Source organism: Bemisia tabaci, chromosome 1 (assembly GCF_918797505.1).
Source record: "Bemisia tabaci chromosome 1, PGI_BMITA_v3".
NCBI classification, from domain to species: domain Eukaryota; kingdom Metazoa; phylum Arthropoda; class Insecta; order Hemiptera; family Aleyrodidae; genus Bemisia; species Bemisia tabaci.
This window is the reverse complement of record NC_092793.1, coordinates 72,027,679-72,045,993: the sequence shown is the minus strand read 5'-3', so window position 1 is coordinate 72,045,993 and position 18,315 is coordinate 72,027,679. Positions and strand designations below refer to the sequence as shown.

The following is an 18,315-nucleotide window of genomic DNA, read 5'->3' as shown; positions in this document are numbered from 1 at the left end:
GAGACCTTGGACCGCAGTTGCCAGCTCGCAGTCCCCAAAGTCCTGGACCTACCATTGTTCGGAAACCCTGCTTGGAGCTCCTGACCACCTAGCCGATGCGTGCTCATTGGTAGGTATACACAAAACAAAGGCGTCCGTCTATGGTGGAACGAATAATACATTTATATACATATATATTGGTTAATCCCACCTCTCTCCCTCCCATCGCACTGTGCGCGCTCATTGTAAACAAATCCTTCCCCTCCCTCGCCCGCCCGCCCGTATAATAATGAGGAATGAGGATTCCCATGTGATTTCCACGTTCTTATCAGCGGAGCGGCTCAACGCAACGGTCCTTATCGACCGGTGGTATAATTGAGCGCACCCACTGTGGTCGCGCAGAAAAACTTCCTCAGGACACAGTGACATAATTGAGACATTCTTTGAAGAAACGACGACGGGCAGGCCTCGCAGAGATACTCATCATTGTGCAACATCTTATATGATTTGTAAAAATCCTAACCAAAAAAAAAAAAAAAAAAAAAAAAAAAAAATGCTGATGGTTTTATAAATGAGTAACAATATGATAAGTAGAGTCTTGATTATCCGCGACCGCGGATAATCTAAAATCGCGGATGGTCCGAAACTAAGCTACTTGACCAGGAAAAGCTATCTAAAGGGCTGTATTTAAAAGACTTTTAAAAAACTTATCAAATATTAGGCAGAGATGTAATTATTATTAGTTAATTTGTAAATACAAAAGCATGTTACCTTACAAGAAGTTATTTTGGCTGACATAATTTCTAGAGAGTCTCTTTATGGGAGCATGCGCCATTCAAGTGCAAAGTTTTTGCAAAGAAAAAAACCGCGGACAGCCGGAATCGCGGATAATCGGGACTCTATTAATTGTACATTTTTAGGGGGGAAATTCCGGCGGGACATACCTCATTCAGCAGTTGCACCATTCTGTCGGCGTTGCGAGGAACATGTGTCATTCTTCACGGAGAATGGCTTACTTTAAATAATTAGGAACGGTTGCATAGGAAATAAACTGATGGGTGTAAATATACAATATTTCCGACGGGAGACACTGAATTTTGGCAAACTAGGATTTGCAAGACATCGAGATTTGAAAATTAACATCGATCGGTGACAAATCGACGATGCAATCACGAGAGAAATAAAAATCTGGACTGCTGTGTTTTAAAATTCCCGCGCCTTACATAAGTATATTTTTGAGAGAATGTATTTCAGGGTCTGTTAGCACGGTCGAGAATATTCTGAGGAGGGCAAAGAAAAATCACACCGAATATTGTCCGATAACGATGATCAGTTGAGAACCCTTCAAGAAAATAAAATCTGACGGGGAATCTGCCATGCTGCAAACCGAGACACGTGGTTTGGTAGTATCACAATCGACAGGTACCTACCCATGAAATAATAACATGAAGTCGAAATAACATCATGCTGTTCGTGATAAATGACTTGAGAGATTTTTCGATTTTCCTGAGAATGATTTCCAAACTTGCACGCGTCACCTGAACGCAACTACGCGTAAAGTTATGTACTACATGATATGAAACTCATGAATGGAATTATAGAACAAGCGAAAAGGGAGAAGAGTACATAGAGACGAAATTATAGCTGTGAGCCTCAAAAACTCGAGAACCGATTTTATGACGTCGAAAAATTTACTGACGATGAGATATTTGAGTCTCTACAAGAAAATGAGAAAAAAATCTGATCAACGGAGAATGACGGGTATGCGACTCTATCGATAACACGCCTTAAACATGATAAAAAATAACCAATTCGTAATATCAATTTCTCTCTCGGAATGCGCTGCAGAACGCATCGAACGGGCACAAATTTTTATCTAAATGATTAGAGTAATTATATTTAGCCTAGCAGTTGCAAAAGTTCTCTACATCGCGCTGTGAACAAATAAAGCCTAGCGAGGTACCTCAAATATCAATCGGCAAGAGATAATTCATATTCTTCCTACATCATACAATTCTAGCAATTCAACATATATTAAGTCCGACTCGTCCTCGTCTAAGGCTGAATACGAAAGTTGCTGAAATTTCTCGGAAAAATGGTCAATTGCGGGCGATGATTTGACCAGGGTGTCTACTAACACAGGTTGGCCAAAAATTAGTACTTTTACGGTTTTGATTTTTGGCCAGTTTTACAGTGCTTTTTCAGTGCATTCCCAAGAAATTTAGTACCTCCTCAGCGGAAAAAATTCAGTACTTCTTCAGTACCTCCAATTGACGAAATTCGAAAAATTGCAAAAATTTGAAATTCTCGCTCAAATTGCGACAAAAATGACGAAAAAATTAAACAAAATTCTGGACCTTCGTACGGAATTTCCGCACTTTATCAGTACTTTCGGACCGCCCTTAAAATATCAGTACTATTTCCGGACTTCCCAGAGATTCCGGACTTTTGGACACCCCTGTCGAAACGCTCGATCGCATTTTTGCGGAATTGGTCCACTGGACACGAGAAGCGCAGCTCAAAAAGTAGACATTTTAAAATTAATCATCACGAAAAATCACGAGGTACGTTGTTTTCGCGCCAGTGGCCAAGAGACAAAACCCCTTAGTTTCAGAAAAAATCAACACTCGTCATGCATATTTGAAGGCTTATTCACTGAAACAAAAGGTTGTTCTCTTGAGGTTTGCGCTAGTATTTACTGCACGGACGGTGAAAATAATAGATAATATTCTTTTTAACGGATATGAGTTCCGAAATGGACGAAGGAATCCATTTCCTGAAAATGGGTAGTCCAGCTTGTCCTCAATTACTTTTAAACGAATATTGAACTATGGACTACTAAGGGCGTTAAATTCATACTGATGAACATGATTTCTCGCTGACTTTCAGCGGAAAATTACAGGGTTTACGCGAACAGTTATTTTTTAGCAAGTTTTCGCGGATATTCACTTAAGATCGCGGTTATTCATGGGACCCCGGCGTTCTTACAATTCTCGTGGTTTGATTCTAACAAAACGGAATGGAGCGAAACAGAATACAACAGGACACGAGAACGTTGCTTAAATGCTTTACTTAAAGGACATTCACGGTTTTGCAGACACTCGCGTAAGATCGCGGTTATTCGCAAAATTCGCGGTTATCGCAGTAACTGGTGATTAATAGTTCCCGCGTAAAACAAAAAAACTTCAAGAACCCAAATTTCATTTACAGTGTTTTAAAATCCCTGCTCCCATTTTACTTTATCAAGGGAGAAAAAACCAACACTGTGGCCTAAAATTTTCACAATTCACCTTTGAAGAGGACGTTTTTAAGGAATGATGTTTAGTATTTTTTCACTCAGAAAATACGATACAAAAGCAAGCCTTAGAGCGTTTTTGCATGCTACACTAACAATATGAGGCAATTGGTCTCCTGCCTACGGAAATCAATATTAAAAATATAACCTTTGATCTGGAATGCCAAATATCCTTTCATTTTATTTGAACGAAGAAGAAATCACTGAGTGCGGAAACAATGCAAACTACTGACGAAGTGCTGCCTTTTTGTAGTACAAATCTCTTGCATATTTATCATAGTTTGGGTCTCTTTGAACAAAACAATACCATACACAGAGCTCGACAAGTAGTGCTAAAATACTGATAACATAGCCGCCGAAGAGAGCAACTATTGCACCATACAATTTCTTCAAATTCATAAGAGCTTTCACTTCTTCACTATCTAGAGAGGCTTCCTCGGTTAAGATCACCAACATCACATCGTTTAACCATTTTTTAACTAGGCCTCCTTCAATAACTCGTCGTAAAAATCTATCAACACGGGGTTTCAATGGTGAATTCTTCTGTAGTCCAATTGATATCGGCATGTTGATTGAGCAGTCTTTCATTATGTGGAGCAGTTTTTCTGAATTGTTCTCTTGGTGATCTATAAAAGATTCAGAAAACCGACCCATAACATAAAATAAAAGTAAAGGAAGATTCTTTCTGAGTGCTTAAATGATTTCAAAATAATGATTGAAAACAATAGCAGCGCGCACTAGTGAATTGTAGATTGCTGGATAGAAGAGACAAGAAGGCACTCAGAATTTATACACAGAGTTTCCATGAAATTTTGAAACATTATTCCATACACAATAATTCATCAAACTACTTTCATAGGAATAAAAGTATACAGATATAAAAACGTATGGTGTAAAGATTCTGAATGATTAATTCATTTAAGATAAGGGGGAGTAAAGGGTCTCCTGACTACGGAAATCAATGTGAAAAATATGACCTTTGATCTGGAGTGTCAATTATTTAACATATGAGAGGATGGGTAAAAAGAAGGTTGTCTAGTGTCTGATCGGGAATTTCTTTCATACTTCGTGCTGTTGATTTTAAAATGACTAAATATTTGTCTACCATCTTATCAACTGATTTTTGGAAATAAAAACCATTATCTTCTGTCTAAAAGAGTATGTTTGTTTTCCTTTTTCATTTTTATTTGTTCATTTAGATAGGAGGTACCTGATGAGAAACATTGAGGTCATTATGAAAAACACGAACAGTGAAAAAAAAAACAAAAACCAGGGTGTCTTGCGTGTCATCATCTAAAACCACTGCTTTTTCATTCACTTTTCTTTACTCTTTCCATCATCTGTACATCTCTTTCCATTCGTTCGATGAGAGAAGACTTTAGTTTCTTTTGAAAATTTGGCATGCATTGCTAAAAACTGCTGAACGAAAAAAAGGTTGAAATAAAACTTACCATTCGTGGAGTTGCTTTTGTGCCCAGAAACTTTTCTGTTCTGACTGAGAAACTGGAGGAAATAAATATTTTCATAATAAGCAAAACGTCCTTGCATGATTCTGTCGACAGCTTCTTGAGCGTTTGGTACATCCTCAAATTTTCTGCCAATTTTTTGCCCAGCAGCATCTAATGAAGAGAGGAAAAAATTCCTGTTCTGCTCTCCCCATCCACCACATAAAACAGAGTTGTCCTCAGCCAACTGCTCTAAAGTATCAATTGTAACACTGAAAAGAGAGAGAGAGAAAAAGTTTCAAGGTTTTTGATAGTTTCACAGAAACAAGTTTTACTGGGCTTCCATACAGTTAGGCCCTTTCTTGTGTCACCTCTTCCTCCCAAAATTTAAGTAAAAACTTTGAAATGTGCTACTAACTTTGGGATAGTTAAAAACTAACAGCAATCATCTGAAAATAGAGTCGCAGCAGTCCCAATGTTAAATTATTATATAAGTGACCAATTAACTAACTCAAGAAAGCTCCCCCCGCCCCCTCCCCGTTCACAGCCATCCCTTGGAATGTTCTTAATAAAAAACTACGTCGAAATATTCTGTTGTTTTAGGCTGAATCACTTTTAAACCTACCCCTTTTTTGAGGGGTCTTTAGTCGTTAGCAAAGGGAAAGGGGCAATAGAAGATAAGTCCATCAATTGTTTCAATGAATCATCTCATGGTACAAGGAATATTTACAGTGTAGACGGCCCAATTAAGTTTATAAAAGCCCTGAAAAATAAATTTTAAAGCACTCCTGACTATTCAATGAAAGAATTTGCAGAATAGTCAGTTAAAAGATGTTGCATTAGATTTTGGTTTCGATTTTGTTGTACTCAGATTGTACTAGATGTTGGCCGTATTGAAACTACACCTGTTTCTTAGATGTTCTATATCGATGGTGAAACTGCAGAAATACTTATATTGGTTTGCAAACTTGCAACCTTCCTGTCATACTTTATTTCCTACATCGAAAACTACTTGGTGTCATTTTTTTAAAACTTCAGTTGTTTTCCTTCTAGATGTTAAGAATATTCTACGAACATTTCAAGCCATTGTGTTGGTTTCCGTCTCCTTTTGAATGATAAAATATACAAGGAAATTCTAAAACATCGCAATCGAGTTATGCACTATGAAGAAGATGATGGAGTTGGATTTAACTTGTGTGAATATGGATTCAATATAATAAAAAGTTTATTTCTTTGGTTGGAAGTTTTTCAATCCATCACTTTCTGTCATCATAAAAACAATGAGAGAAAAATTTCCCCCAGATCAAAAATCAAATCTTACCGTGGAACTGGATTTGCTAGAATAGCGGTCAGACTTGCTCGATAGGAAACAGCTACTAAAAGGCAGTAGATCCACCACCATCCACTTAAAATTCTCAATGCCCAGCCAGTCGGGATTTTAGGTAATGAGACAAGTATCAACATCCCGAAGGTGTACAAAATACTGTTCTGCAAGCTCTCAAATAGGTACAGACCTTGCGACTTTATCGAATCTGAGTCCTCTGATATTGTGACCTTTTTCTTTTTCTCAATTTTTACTTTTGTCAACTTTTGAGGACTCTTGTAATAATTGAAATATATATTTTTTGTACCCTCATGCAACCTCATTTCCATATCGATCTTCTTTTGATCGACACATAACCTCCGAAGGAGATACAGGAATGAGCTAGTTTTCTTCTTGATGTAATTTATAGCAGTATTTTCTTTTGAAACTTTCATCTCAATCTTGCTAGCCCCAGATTTTGAATAGTCTTTCTTTTCCAGATATCGATGAAAATTTGCTAGGCTGTAAAATAAGAAACCGCCGAGTAGTAAAACTATTAGAACTGCAATCCACATAGACTTACTGAAAAAAAAAGAAAAAAAGTAGATTACTATGGGTATTAGGGATTTTTAATCAGATTTATTAATTTGCAACTACCATTTATCAGTCCAAACGCAAATGACTCCTGTGCTAGCAAGTCAGAAATGAGATGTTTGGCGAAAAATGTTTGGTACTCCAGATTATTTGCACTGACAACATAACCAGTGCACAGAAATAGTAATTTATCTTATTTTTAATTGAGAAAATTTCGAAATCCTCTTGTTTCTGAAAGAATTTTACAATTTTTCAATTCTTTTTTCCAGGGTGTATAAATTTCTTCTTTAAACTTGATGCTCTCATTTTTTCATAGTTCAAAACATCATCAAATAAGCATAGATGAAATTTATGCTTTAATCTCTGTCATATTAAATTCTCAACCAAATATATGTATACAGACTGAAAACACTCCATTTCCGCAGCGTTAGAATACTCACGGAGGATGCATGCTCTCTCTCCATTCTGGCCTTCATAATGTGTTTTAATAGTTCCTGTGCCACAGGAATTTTGCTCCTGAATAGACTTTTACACACATGGCATAGTTCTTTTTGTTTCCAAACTATTTTTAATTTTCTGATTTTTTGGCTCTGCGGTTCAATTAAAATGATGGGCAAGTTATCATTATCTGACTTATTAAAAAGCCTGCACTGCATGTAATCTTATGCATTACATCCAACAAATTATAGGGAGCATTGATCCCAAACACGGCATCACTTGTAAGATATCCATTGAAACAAATGAAAATCGGAAAAGGTTTTGAGCTTCTTCTGACCAAAAAGTAAAAATTCTCAAAAGCACACTTGCCAGATGGACTGTAAGAGGTCTACAGAGTAAAGAAATATTATTTGATATGAACTTACTGGAATGGCAAAATGAGAGTCTTCCATGAATTATCTGACAGAGATTCTGGAGTCAAAAACGTGAGACACTGAGTTGTGTACGGTGTGGACAAGTCCAGAATCTGGAGGTGATATGGAGTGTAGTACAAATTTCCAAGAGCTATTTCAGCCCTTCCGCTACAAATTTCACCGAGTAGTCCGGAGAAAGAGCCATTCAACTGGACTCTACCCCACTGCTCTGAAGCAGAGTTGACAGATTCATAAAGATTGGGACGGAAATTCATTGCAGAGGCCAAAGTTTGGAGTACCTAAAATAAAAGAAAGAGGAGAAGGTTTTGAAGGAATTAATCTTTTGATATAACTGAACGTATTGAGTTCGTTACTGTAGAAGATACAGCAACGTTGTACCTAGGCAAAAATCATCAGAATATTGCTTATAATTTATCCTTCTATTATTAACTCATTAAAAGTTGCTTTCACACATTGATTCTGAAAATACATACCTCAATTTATGAATCGGTAAAATTTGCACATTTTTCTTTTCATCAGTAGAAAACTTATCAACATCTTTCATTAGAAATGCCCATAATTCTATTTGCTCTGAGTGAAAATTCAGTCTATGAAAATTCCTGAAAAAACAATTTTTGTGCTCCAATTGGGCAGTGGCAAGGAATTTTCGCAGGGTTGTTGAGGAATTATTCAGCGGTAAAATTTCGGAAAAAAACCAAAAAGTTTATTAAAAATCTCAAAACAGCATTTCTAAGGGAAGAACAGGTAATCAAAATCCGACTATCGAGTTGATGTGGCAAGGTGATGCTTGTTGGTAAGTTCAGCTTATCACCAAACGTCTTCCCCCTGGCTACATGATCAGAGTTGGCCAAACATTTCATTCCAAACCGAACCCACTCCTGGCATTTTCAAAACGTAGTTTCTTTACCATTTCGGGTTAAAGAAAACTGAAAAATTTCTAAAAGTATAGTTCACTCTATACTTTCAAGAAATGAATGGGAAAAATGGATGCCACCAAAAAAGAACAGGAGAGCAAAAATGAAATACTGTCATTGAGATACGTTCGTTCAGAGATTAGCCATGGTGTCCTCACTTTTTTAGCATTTTAGTAACTGAATTAACCTTTAATTTGGGCTGTATGTTTTAAGAAATACCTTGTGAATGACACTAGCTATTATCTCAACGTACCTTTTAAGGATTGACATTTTTCTGATGCTTCCTTTTTCTTCCATTTGGTCAGTGACAGTTCTGACAGATGTTTAACCAATTAAAAAATGATAAGTGACATGGGCATAGAGCACAAAAAAACTCATTATGTACTGTGTATCTATTTTTTAAGTAATGTTGGAAGGTTGTAAATAAACGAACCAAAGCGCATTGAATGAAATTATTGGAAACATGGTTCTTGCAGTCAAATGAAAATTACCTCAATTTCAAGTCCACCATAAGCAACTGATTCACCTTGTTCATCATCTGTTTCATTTTGTGACGGGATACTGCTTTTGACAACTGATGGTACATGTTCAAATGTGACAACGCTAAGTGTTTGCCCTTGAAGGTCAGAGGTTTTGTCATGAAACAAGTCTAAATTGGTCTGCCCAATTTCCAATTAAAAAAGAAGAAAAAGTAAAAGTCAATAATGGAAATTAAAAAAAGCTAATCCATGTATATTGTGACATAGGTCCCTATCCTTCGCAGGTAAAAACAAAATGACAATTCAGTATGTTGGAGTTTTTTGCCTACATGCGTTAAAAATTCAGCATAAAACTGAAATGCTGAAAAGCGGAAAATGACAAGTGTTGATGATTTTGCAAACATGTGTTAAGTTCAGTATGCAACTGTAAAAACAAAATGCCTAACACTCCTTGACCCCTCTCCCCCCTTCGAAAGTTCTACAAATGTTTTGTCATTTAAAACTAAGAAAATCAATGAGAACACTGCACAACTAGGCAATGATTTTTAAATTTACTTTCGGGAAGAAATTCTCTATTTTTGTAATAGGTTAAGGGGAAAAAAATCATTTGTCAAGGCTAGGAGGTATCTTGCTCAAAACGTTTGGAATAATAAAGAAAATTAAAACTTTTTGAATTTTAAAAAAACTGGATTTTCAAATTGGAGGTAAATACCTGAAATTTTCCGCGTCTCCAAGTGTCAATTCTTCTTGGAACTAAAGCTCCTCTGATGGGTACAGGGAATGGAACTGTTGATAGCTCATACCTATCTGAGTTTACATATCGTCGGATGAATATGACATTGACAATCTTCTTCCAGAGATAATGATAATCAGCATGAAACAGGCGCCAATCATGTAGCAGAAGAAATTTTGCACGAGTGTCTATAACTCGATACCTGCAAGTGAAGTCATTACAAATAATACGTTGATTACACACAGGAATCGAAAAATTAAAAACTCAAAGGAAGTTTTTGAAAAATTTTCCATGTAAAAGGTTGGTTTTCAACAGCGAAATACTATGGGTGAAAAATTTTCATTTGTAACATTTGATGTTGTAACTGAAAGGTTTTTCTTCATGCCTCATTGTTGTCCTGCTGAATGGAGGACACAAATACGTATTCTCAACACATAACCGCATGTTCATGCTTTTTGTATCTCTTGCACAAAGATAATTACATGTCAACGGTGAAAATGTAGGAACACATAACCCAGTTAGCGTTGTTGAAGACCTATCCTTTCTTATGTTTTTAGTGAAGAAAAACTCTTAAATAATTTTTTGGAGTCTTCATTGATTTTTTTTTGAAGAATAATCTGTGACACACACTTTTGTTGATTTGTTAACCTTTGATCAAATAAAATGGGCCATTATGCAAACAAGAAACGCGTTCTTGCGGTTTCACCGTTGATATGAGCAAGGTTGTACATAGACTCTGTGAAAATAGCCAAGTCAACAGATCAAAACAGTGAGTGAGAACTTGTTGTTGCTGTTTGATAACATCTGACCAAAAATATACTTCTTTATTTGTCAATTGAACAAAGAAGTAGTCATATCATTTAACTCTTGTTGTTGACATGAGATTTAAAAACATCGAAAGAAAAAGATTTACCTGTCCCCAAAGCGCAGAAACCGAGCAACTTGAATGGCATTTGAAATCAGAAGAATGTAAGTACTGCAACCTTCTTTACGGATCCTTTCAATAACGGAAAGTGTTTTGAAATTAGGAGACAGTAAATCCTCTGAGTCTTTCACCAGAATCTAAAAAAAATAAATTTTAGAAGTGATCAATGGAACTAATACTTTTGCACCGAAAAAATGAACAATGAAGCTTATACCTGTTGTAATAGTGTGAAAAAATTAAAAAAAAAAAAAATATTTATAAAAAAAGGAGTATTTTTATACAAATCATTTAAAATTACACTTGTAATGAAATCAAACCATGTCAAAATAACATGTCATTGACTTAAAGGCTTATCTCGTAAAAAAAAGTTAAACAGAAGAAATCTCAAAACAAAAAGACACCTAAGGTTCAGTAGCAGGTGCAATTTAAATGAATGAGCAATTAGGGACAAATGACTGACCTTAAAATTAGGAATGAAGTTGAATTTTTGATAAAAGAGAGATTGAAAAAGCGTATCATGATAGCTGTCCATAAAGATGGCAAGGCAGTTGAATTCTGATTTCATTCGAGGCAAAATATCCATTAAAAGTATTTCCAAATCGATGGGCGGCAACGTCTCTTCAAAGCGATTCATGATTCCTTGATATCTGTAAGCATTGAAATAAATTATTTTATTCAGATACCTTGGTTAACAATGAAATAAGTGAATTTGAAAGAAGTGAGAAACTGTATTCCTCTGACCAATTTCAGAAATATGCTTGAAGTGTCCATTGTTAAGCATTTGTCATGGATATTTGTAAAAGACATGACATGAATACAATATTTTGATAAAATTATTAACTCATATATTAGTTTGTAAGTTTAAAGGTGGAAATGATGATAATGTTGAACAATTTGCACAATCAGTGCAGGGGTACATTTTTACTTTTTTACTTGACTGGGTATCAATGACAAAAATCCAAAATTTAGCATACCTATCATTTTCTTTGAATATGTATTTAAATTTAGAATAACTCGCTTAGGCGTTTGATTGAGATTGTATTGGAAATTCACTTACCTGACAGATTTTTTCTTTGCTTGATACGACAACTGTGCACTTATTTCTAAAGTTTTTAAAAGAAAGAGCAACAAAACGTGCTGCTTCTTACATAAAAACATAATTTTCAGTTTTCTGAAATATCGCAGTGGAGATGCGTAAATTTTTTAAATGAAATCCGGTTTTTTCTTTCTAGCTTCTCTTGATCAGGAATATGATTCAATTTGATGCGAGACCTTGAAAATGATTAGCAGTTAGCAATTCCATTAATCAGTTCTTGTTGAGGACACTAGCTTCAAAGTTTAGGTTTGACTGATATTATTCATACTTTCTTAAAATTTTACCCGAAGAAGATTTTCATATCAATGATGTTTTGTAACTCAGACTTCTACATTGACTTTATAAACACAAAAACTGATTAAATATATTTACGTGAAATCTTGATCATTTTTTTTCTCTCTACTCAAATAACCATTCTGAGAAGATTACCATGAATATATTGACACATTTCTTTCTTATGATTACTTAACTGTGGAAGAATATATCGAACATTGCGGGAAATTTTACAGGCTTTTCATGGGTTTGAGTCAAGAGAGTAAGTCAGAAGCAAAGTTACTTCTAGAGCCTTTTAAATACTATATTTGTTTAGCTCCCCGACAAGAGGAAAACCGCTAATGTAACAACTTCAATTTACTCAGTGAAAAAATTCCAATACAATACAATTTTTTTTTTTTGGTTGAAAAATCAATCATTTTAAGGGAATAAAAAGGCCGATTATATTTTTCACTTTTGATTGTAATTGCATGCATGTACCTGATGTCAATTTTTTAGTTTCATGAATGAGGCAAAGGACCGTTCTCAAATTATGTCTCAATCGAGGGGAAGGAAGAGGGTCTGACACTACGTCATATTACAGGGGGCAAAAAATTCATGGTTTTGGTAAAAATATTGACACAAAATACCAATTTTCCATGTGAAAAGAAACAAGAGCGCTAAGAAACAAGCCACGGCGTAATTCCTCAGGAGGGTATAGCTAGTATGCACCAAGCATGGAGGAGAAAGGTCTAAAATTCCAAATTTCATAGAGATATAATTTGTGAACGATCCCAAAGAGGCCACTTTTTGAAGCAGCTAACTCGAAATAAATGAGTTAATTTTGAGTCATAACCCCCCTACGATTTTAAGTTCATTTAAAAAAAAAAAAATATGGGGTAAATTTTGAGACACAGCTTCAGCATCAATCATTCTAAAAGTACGCACTAAACAAGAGATTTCTTCACATCAAAAACTCCAAAAAATTATTCGAAACATATCAAAATATGTAGTATTTTCAAATACATTACGACTTTGAAATGAACTATTGAAATGCTGATAGCTAAAAAAATATAAGACCGATGTTTTTCATTTGCTTTATGAATGTATCCGATTGTGAAAAGTCAGTAAAATAAGCAAACGAGATGCTTAAACTCAGTGGGCGGAGGATTAGTAAATATGATTGGTTGTCTGAAATAAAATGAACTGATTATAACACTTCCACTGATGATGATAAGATCATGGAATCAAATGACAATGGGTCCAGAGGACAGTTTTGAAAATTGTGTAAGAAATTAAAAATTGAACTAAAAAATTTTGCAGGAAGTGATTAATATCACACAGAAGGATTAAAATGCACTGCAAAGATTCGGTCTCCTTAAATGGCAAACTCCATGGAGCAGAAGAGTAGAGGTGAGTGTGAAGTGGAAAAAGAAGAGTGGTATGCCCTTTGCATGTTCTTAACGAAACTTTATTAATAATTAAAATAACAATCAAGGTTCAGTGGTTTCAAGCTAATCACTATAAAATTAAAAATTCAAGTGGGTGCTAGGTCCCCAGAGTTTTACTTTGATGAAGAAAAAACTTACAGTTTCTTTTTCCACCTTACGAATGCGTATTGTTTTTAATTATGCAGATATTAAAGATGAAAGTAGAGTTTATCATTTAACCTATGCACATAATCTAAACAAAAACTTGAATTTTTCACTTTAATGTTTAATTTGTTCATGATAATAACACACTTGATTCGGCTATCTTAATCTTCAATTGAGTTTCTACGAATTGCCTTGCACATAACGGCATTTTAGCCTTCAAATAGCATTGGTAAAAAGAGCTCTGAGCCCGAAGACTTAATTTAGGGAGACAAGTATTAAACGGTGCTCAATTAGTTTCATCAGGATTAAAAAAAAATTGTCAGATATGAATAAATGCACTAAATGGATACAAAACGGTTTGAATATACAAAAGAGTAACAATCTACATTTTATGGGCAGAAAGTAGATTTCAACTGAAGAGAATATATTGAATGACGGTCAGTTAGCATGAGAGACTTTGTTGAAAAATACCCAAAAATGGAACTGAGTCCCTTACTACCTAATTGATGATTCCCTTTTGTGGATTATTTTCTCTGAGGTCTTTGCTATAAAAAGAAGGGGGGGGGGGGGAGTTTTACTGAAAAGAAAAAAAAATTTCTCTTGTAATAGGTTGATTTAAAGAAGGCTCTTCAAGTTTTGGACCAAACTGACTGGGCTAAGGAGCCCTTCAAGTACTACTCATGCAAATTTAGCAAACTTTTAGACCCCCCACTCAGTCTTACAGCCCTTCCGAATTGTGTGAGACTGGCCGGGCCACTTCCCCAAACCGTTCTAAATGACAGAGTATGCCTAAAAAGTAGCTGAAAATGTATTTTTATTGGAAAATGTTATTTCTTATTTTAAGTGGAAGGCTTACGTAGGACTGAACTCCCTTCTCCTTGTAGGACCCAGTGAGAAAAGCTCAGGCCCCTGTCCCCCTTAAGTTGCTTATGTAATTTAATACTTGAACCGCCCCTATCACACATTTTTACATAAAATAAATGAAATTTGCTCTCATATGGGTTTGATTTTTAACAGGCTTTTCACTTTCTAGACGAGCAGAGTGGCCTATTACTTTGAAATAATTTAAATTCAATGCAGAATATTACCGATGCATCACATAAAAATGCTTCAAATCTATTATTCTGTCCTATTCTGCTTAGGACTACAAGGATGATTTCACGATAATGGGAATAGTATTATTGCTAGTTTCCTTTCCAATTAATTTCAAGGACATGAGACAAATTAATTGAAAAAGAACATGATTGTCATTATAAATCGCCTCATTTGTGAACCTGCATAATATTCATGCAAAAAATTATGAGAAGCCATCATCACCAAGACTTTTGAACTGTAAAATGGGATGCCAGAAACACATAGTCAACAAAGAAAAAATGTCCCATCGCTTGTATAACAGATGGGGCATTTCGCAGCATGAAAGTCTTACAATTAGTACATTGATTTCTCATACTTCTCTGCATAAATCATTGCAGGGTTACAACTTAAAACTATTGTCAACAAAAATTGTATTTTTCTTCCATTAAAAATTGTTCTAAGTCTTTGAAAACGCTCAATACCATAGTGGCGAAACCACTATTCCCACAGTCATCATATCGCCCACAAGATGCTTGGTACTCTGATGGATCTTGAGACAGTCACAGTTAGGTCATGGATGAAAACGAACTCCTGAATCTGTTCTTATGAACCGAAGATTAAAATACATGGGTTTAAATATATGAGCTTACTTACTTCCACTCGTGAAGCTCAATATTTTTGGCAAGTTTAAGAGGTCTAGTTCTGAGGCTTTGACTGTTCTGGTATGCGCAGTATAAAATGTTAATTGTGCTGTCCCCATCATCTATGTCCATGCCCTTCGAGGGTATCTGTGAAGAATAAAGTGAACATCAGATAAGTGTTAGAATCAAATTTTGATAAATGTTACTTAAGCACTAGTGTTGACAGAGTCAAGGAAAAAAAGAACTTACTAGTGGTGAAGGTTGAAGAACACGTATCGACAGCGTAAGTCCGCAATCACATATCTTGTTTGCGGTGTCTGAAAATCTCCACCTCCAAGATATTTTTTTAAAGAAGAACAAATTGACATCATTCCTTGAAGTTTTTGCAGAATTTTCTTTGCACAGAAAAGAAACATACGGCAGTTTTAAAGAATTGCCATTGAGTAGTTTTCCGTTTAAAAAATAAAGTATGACAGGAAGTCTGCGACGTTGCAAACCGAGTTATGTGATTGCCGACTTACACCGTCGATATCTTAATGACATCTCAAAATCATAATTTATATTTCATTTTTTGAAAATGACAAGTAAAGGTCATTATTTGAAGGAGTGAAAAAATATTGAGAACAAAGAAGATTAAAAGATATCTGCAAATATTTCTTACGCTGTAAGTCTCTTTCTTAAGGTGATTTGTCAAGCTCAAGTGACGTGGTCGAACTGGCATGCGATATATCGCATCGATTAGGTCAAAAATCTTGGCAGATTTTGAAATTTTAGCGAAAAAAAGGACGATAGCCCCTGCGCATGAGCCTAAAGAATCATTCTAAACCCAAAAATTAACAAAATTCCGAGAAATGATAGCAGAATAGTGTTCGGAAAAAAACCTTGCATTCGATTTAGCCATCAATTTCTGTATTGAATGCGAGGTTTTTTTCCAAACACTATTCTGCTTTCATTTCTTGTAATTTTGCTGATTTTTGGGTTTAGAATGATTCTTTAAGCTCATGCGCAGGGGCTATAGTCCTTTTTCTAGCTAAAATTTTAAAATCTGCCAAGATTTTTGACCTAATCGATGCGATAAATCGCACTCCACTTCGACCACTTCATTTGAGCTTGACGAATCACCTTAATAATACTAGACTCTGAGATGCACAGCATGGAAATAGGTGAAAGATACAATGAATGGTGGTCAAAAATACTTACAGAACCATTAAGCAGAGACTTCCACAGGTTGATTATCATACTGAGGAGGCCCATCGTCTGAATCACTATCTTCTTCAGAGATTCTCGTTTTCTTCCTTTCCAGATAATCTTGTACTTCATTATATTTTCTTTTGTACAGGACACCGATTTCACCACTTTCTTCAATGGATGGACTAAATGCAGCTATATGTTTATTCAAGATCTCCAATGCAGACTTGAATTTATTATTTGATGACACAATAAAAGATTTCCTACTTCTGTCTAATGAGTAGACTTGAACCCCTTCGTAGTGTAAGGCCCACAAGTCTTTGGTTTCAGTCAGGAGAATGTATAGAGGTGGTTTCGGCAAAGAAATACGCTGATTTAGGGTTACATTTAAGTTGTTGGTAATATGGTAGACCAACACTTCACTATGTTTGTGCAGAGATACACAAGCAATATGTAATGTTGGATTGAATTGTGTCACTTGCACTTTGGTGACAGGAATCGGTTTTTCAGCGTCAGGCTGGACATCCTTGGAGCAATTGTAAACGCGGAGCTCTGCACCAGTCAGATAATTCCAGAACCTCAGTGTCCCATCACCGGAACTAGAGAGAATTGTTTTAGCATTTGCATTGAATAGGTTGATGCTTGTTACAAACTCTTCATGACCTAAACAGTAAGTCTGAATATTGTAACTGTTCGGATAGTGAGACACCCGGATCTTCTCATCTCGGTCGCACGTAATGATGAAATTGTCTGAGGTTAAGATCATATCCAATAAAATTGAGACGTGTCCTAAAAGAAAAGTTCCTTTTTCCTCAGCACTATCAAGATTGAATGAAAAAACCTCACCAGCTTTGTCTGCCACGATTACGTTCTTGCTGTCAGCTGTGAAGCAGATTTTGCTTGCTCCCCGCGGAATCGTCTTGGATACCACAAGCTGCCAATTATCAATGTCCCAGACACTCATGAGTTTGTTGTTAATAGAGTACGCAAACAATTTACCACAGGGCGAAATTGCAGAGGATGCGACGTCAAGGGATAGTTCTTTCGCATCGTCAGAGAATCGATTGGGACGATTAGGTTCTGCTTCAACAAGATTGAATTTCTGATCTGATAGTCTCATAAATATTGAGCTGTACTTCGCAGTTACAGCGATGAGATTATTACTCACAGAAATACACGCCATTGGATTGGGAATTAATTCACAAAAACCTTCTTGAATAAGTACTTGTCCACAAAAAGTTGGTGCAAGAGTCACGGGCACAGGTGTGATAAATGGTCTAACTGAGGTTACTATTACAACTGGGTGCGATCTCCACTGGTATTTTCACTGACATGTATTAGAATTGAAATATTTCAGTCGAATGTATGCACAATTTGTTATCAGACTACAAGTCAAAATAAAAATCTGACAAACGAAAAACGTGGTTGCGCTACCGGTGCCGATTGTTAGTCAACACACATGAAATTACGTCACCGCTGTTATCGATGACATCATGACTCTCGCGCGGGAAATATAAACTCGAAAAATGATTAGCGTCTGAAAAAAGTGGGAGAGGGGAGGGGTTTGAAAGCTTAAACTGACGGAAAATGCCACCAACTCGAAAATTTCGACAAAAAATTTGCAAATAGGTGTTCTAGCAGTTCTAGCATACTTTGTTGTAGGGAGTTCAATGATAATTCGCGTTATAAACGAATTTACATCCACCAGAACCTTCCTTGCCTTTCGCACATGGACAGAACCTAAATGAAATTCAGCTATGACTGGCATGTTAAAAAGCAAAACTGTTTGAAAATCTCACGATCCACTTTGCAAAGCTGTTGTTCGTTGTTTTTTTGGCTCGCATGAGAAGCGGCTGCGCCAGGTGCCAAGACAGCGCAGACGCTACAGTGAGACGAAATAAAACCCTGGTAAAAATTGGCAGTAGAATCT

At 35.9% G+C, this 18,315-nt stretch overlaps 2 protein-coding genes across 3 annotated transcripts; both read right to left on the bottom strand.

Moving 5' to 3' along the window:
* Window positions 1–4: 4 nt before the first annotated feature.
* LOC109033142 (ionotropic receptor 21a) lies at window positions 5–13,189 on the bottom strand. 2 transcript variants are annotated; one of them, XM_072306122.1, is made up of 9 exons: window positions 11,597–13,189; window positions 11,000–11,186; window positions 10,528–10,676; window positions 9,594–9,816; window positions 8,894–9,061; window positions 7,480–7,766; window positions 6,041–6,604; window positions 4,726–4,991; window positions 5–138 (listed from the first exon to the last, which is right to left on the bottom strand). In XM_072306122.1, exons 1-9 carry the CDS (start codon window positions 11,695–11,697, stop codon window positions 104–106), a joined length of 1,980 nt encoding a protein of 659 aa, XP_072162223.1. In that variant the 5' UTR covers window positions 11,698–13,189; the 3' UTR covers window positions 5–103. The 2 variants fall into 2 exon arrangements, with proteins under 2 accessions (XP_072162223.1, XP_018901146.2); XM_019045601.2 differs by lacking the exon at window positions 5–138 and adding an exon at window positions 3,439–3,900.
* Window positions 13,190–13,331: 142 nt separating this feature from the next.
* Window positions 13,332–17,830, bottom strand: LOC109033199 (tRNA (guanine-N(7)-)-methyltransferase non-catalytic subunit wuho). Its single transcript, XM_019045705.2, has 2 exons — window positions 16,398–17,830; window positions 13,332–15,344 (listed from the first exon to the last, which is right to left on the bottom strand). The coding sequence occupies exon 1, from the start codon at window positions 17,566–17,568 to the stop codon at window positions 16,405–16,407; it is 1,164 nt and encodes a 387-aa protein (XP_018901250.2). The 5' UTR covers window positions 17,569–17,830; the 3' UTR covers window positions 13,332–15,344; window positions 16,398–16,404.
* Window positions 17,831–18,315: the final 485 nt, after the last annotated feature.